Source organism: Monoraphidium neglectum (genome assembly GCF_000611645.1).
Source record: "Monoraphidium neglectum strain SAG 48.87 unplaced genomic scaffold scaffold03888, whole genome shotgun sequence".
NCBI lineage: Eukaryota > Viridiplantae > Chlorophyta > Chlorophyceae > Sphaeropleales > Selenastraceae > Monoraphidium > Monoraphidium neglectum.
Window position 1 is genome coordinate 1 of NW_014009741.1, and position 1,348 is coordinate 1,348.

Sequence of the window (1,348 nt, forward strand, 5' to 3'; positions counted from 1 at the left end):
GGGGGAGAGGGGGTGGAGAGAGGGAGAGGTGGGCAGTTGATAGGTGGGTTCCTAGTAAGCAGCCTTGCTTGCTGCATGCTGCAGACCGCCGGCGGGCGAATGGCACCAGCGCGCGGCTTGCGATTGCACTGTGAGACGATGCATCCCTGGTTCGTTGCTGCAGGTCCAGGCAGCCCTGCCCGTGGCACAAAACTTTCACTTGCAGGGATCGAACCTGCAACACGAATCTCTTGAGATCACACACAGCATCCTGACACCCCTGAAAACACACCTGGGCCTGGGGCGATGCGAAGGTCACTTGCGAGGCCGGGGTGGTGTCGTCCGCGTGCTGCGGCTGCTGCACGCCGAACGGCGGGCCGGCCGACCCGGGCGCGTCCACGGTGGCGCCGCTGGTGCCAGGGCTTGCGAAGGTGAAACGGGCGTCGACGGGGGACTGCGAGGGGTGGGAGAGGGTGGGCGAGGAGGGGGGAGGGGGAGGCGTGTGAGTGTCAAACAAGTGCGGCGATGCGCTGGGCACGAGAGGGGGGTGCTGGGGCGCTGGGGGAGGCGAGCTGCTTGACATGGACCAATATCCTGAGTTGCTGCTGCAGCGTAGATGCTTCAGGGTGCATGCGAGCTGTGCGCGCATGCATGCATGCACGCATGCGCAGTCGAGTCGGTGACATGAAGGAGGAGGTATGACATCACCGTCCAGGTCAGCGCCGCTGGCCCGAGCCTGCCCGCACAAGCACGGGTGGGACAATGCAAAAGCCAGCAAATTGACGACGACATGCGGCGTTAAGCATGCTGCTGGAGACTACGACACATGATACTGCGGCCCACCTGGGTGCTGCCCGCGAGGCGGGTATCGGACGCCCTGTCGGCGCCAGAGGAGGGGGCGTCGTTGTCTTGGGATCCCAGGATGTTCATGAGCTTGCCCTTGACCCTCTCAGTCAAAGGGGCCTTCTGCGGGGCCTGGTCGCGGCCGCTCGCCCGCTGGGTGTCGGCCATGGGTGCAGACGGTGGGGAGTCGGTGCTGGTGTTGGGGGGCTGAGCCCTGTCAGGTCGTTTCAGTCGCAATAAGGTTGACTTTTCTCAGCTTTGTCTGAGCGATCGAACTATGCGTCCGCTTCATATGGGTCGGAAAGCGACGGGCCTCGAATGAGTGAGGGCAGCTGCTCGTCATGACAGGACCGTTTGGTGCAGACACTACCATTCACCATTGCGAACCGCTGTTGCAAGCTCGAAGTTGCAACGCTCTTCAGGCCTCTGCGGTCGATCTTGCACTTTGTGCAGTACTTGACGCACTGATCGATCCCGATAGCAGTCAATCACCGCCGGTGCCGCCATGCGTGCGCTCGCTACAACT

General features: G+C 62.9%; 1 protein-coding gene across 1 annotated transcript; it reads right to left on the minus strand.

The window, feature by feature from the left end:
• Nucleotides 1-51: 51 nt before the first annotated feature.
• On the minus strand, nucleotides 52-990 carry MNEG_13539 (hypothetical protein; the record flags this gene model as incomplete). Its single annotated transcript, XM_014037988.1, has 3 exons — nucleotides 52-78; nucleotides 272-433; nucleotides 823-990. The coding sequence occupies 3 exons, from the start codon at nucleotides 988-990 to the stop codon at nucleotides 52-54; spliced, it is 357 nt and encodes a 118-aa protein (XP_013893442.1).
• Nucleotides 991-1,348: the final 358 nt, after the last annotated feature.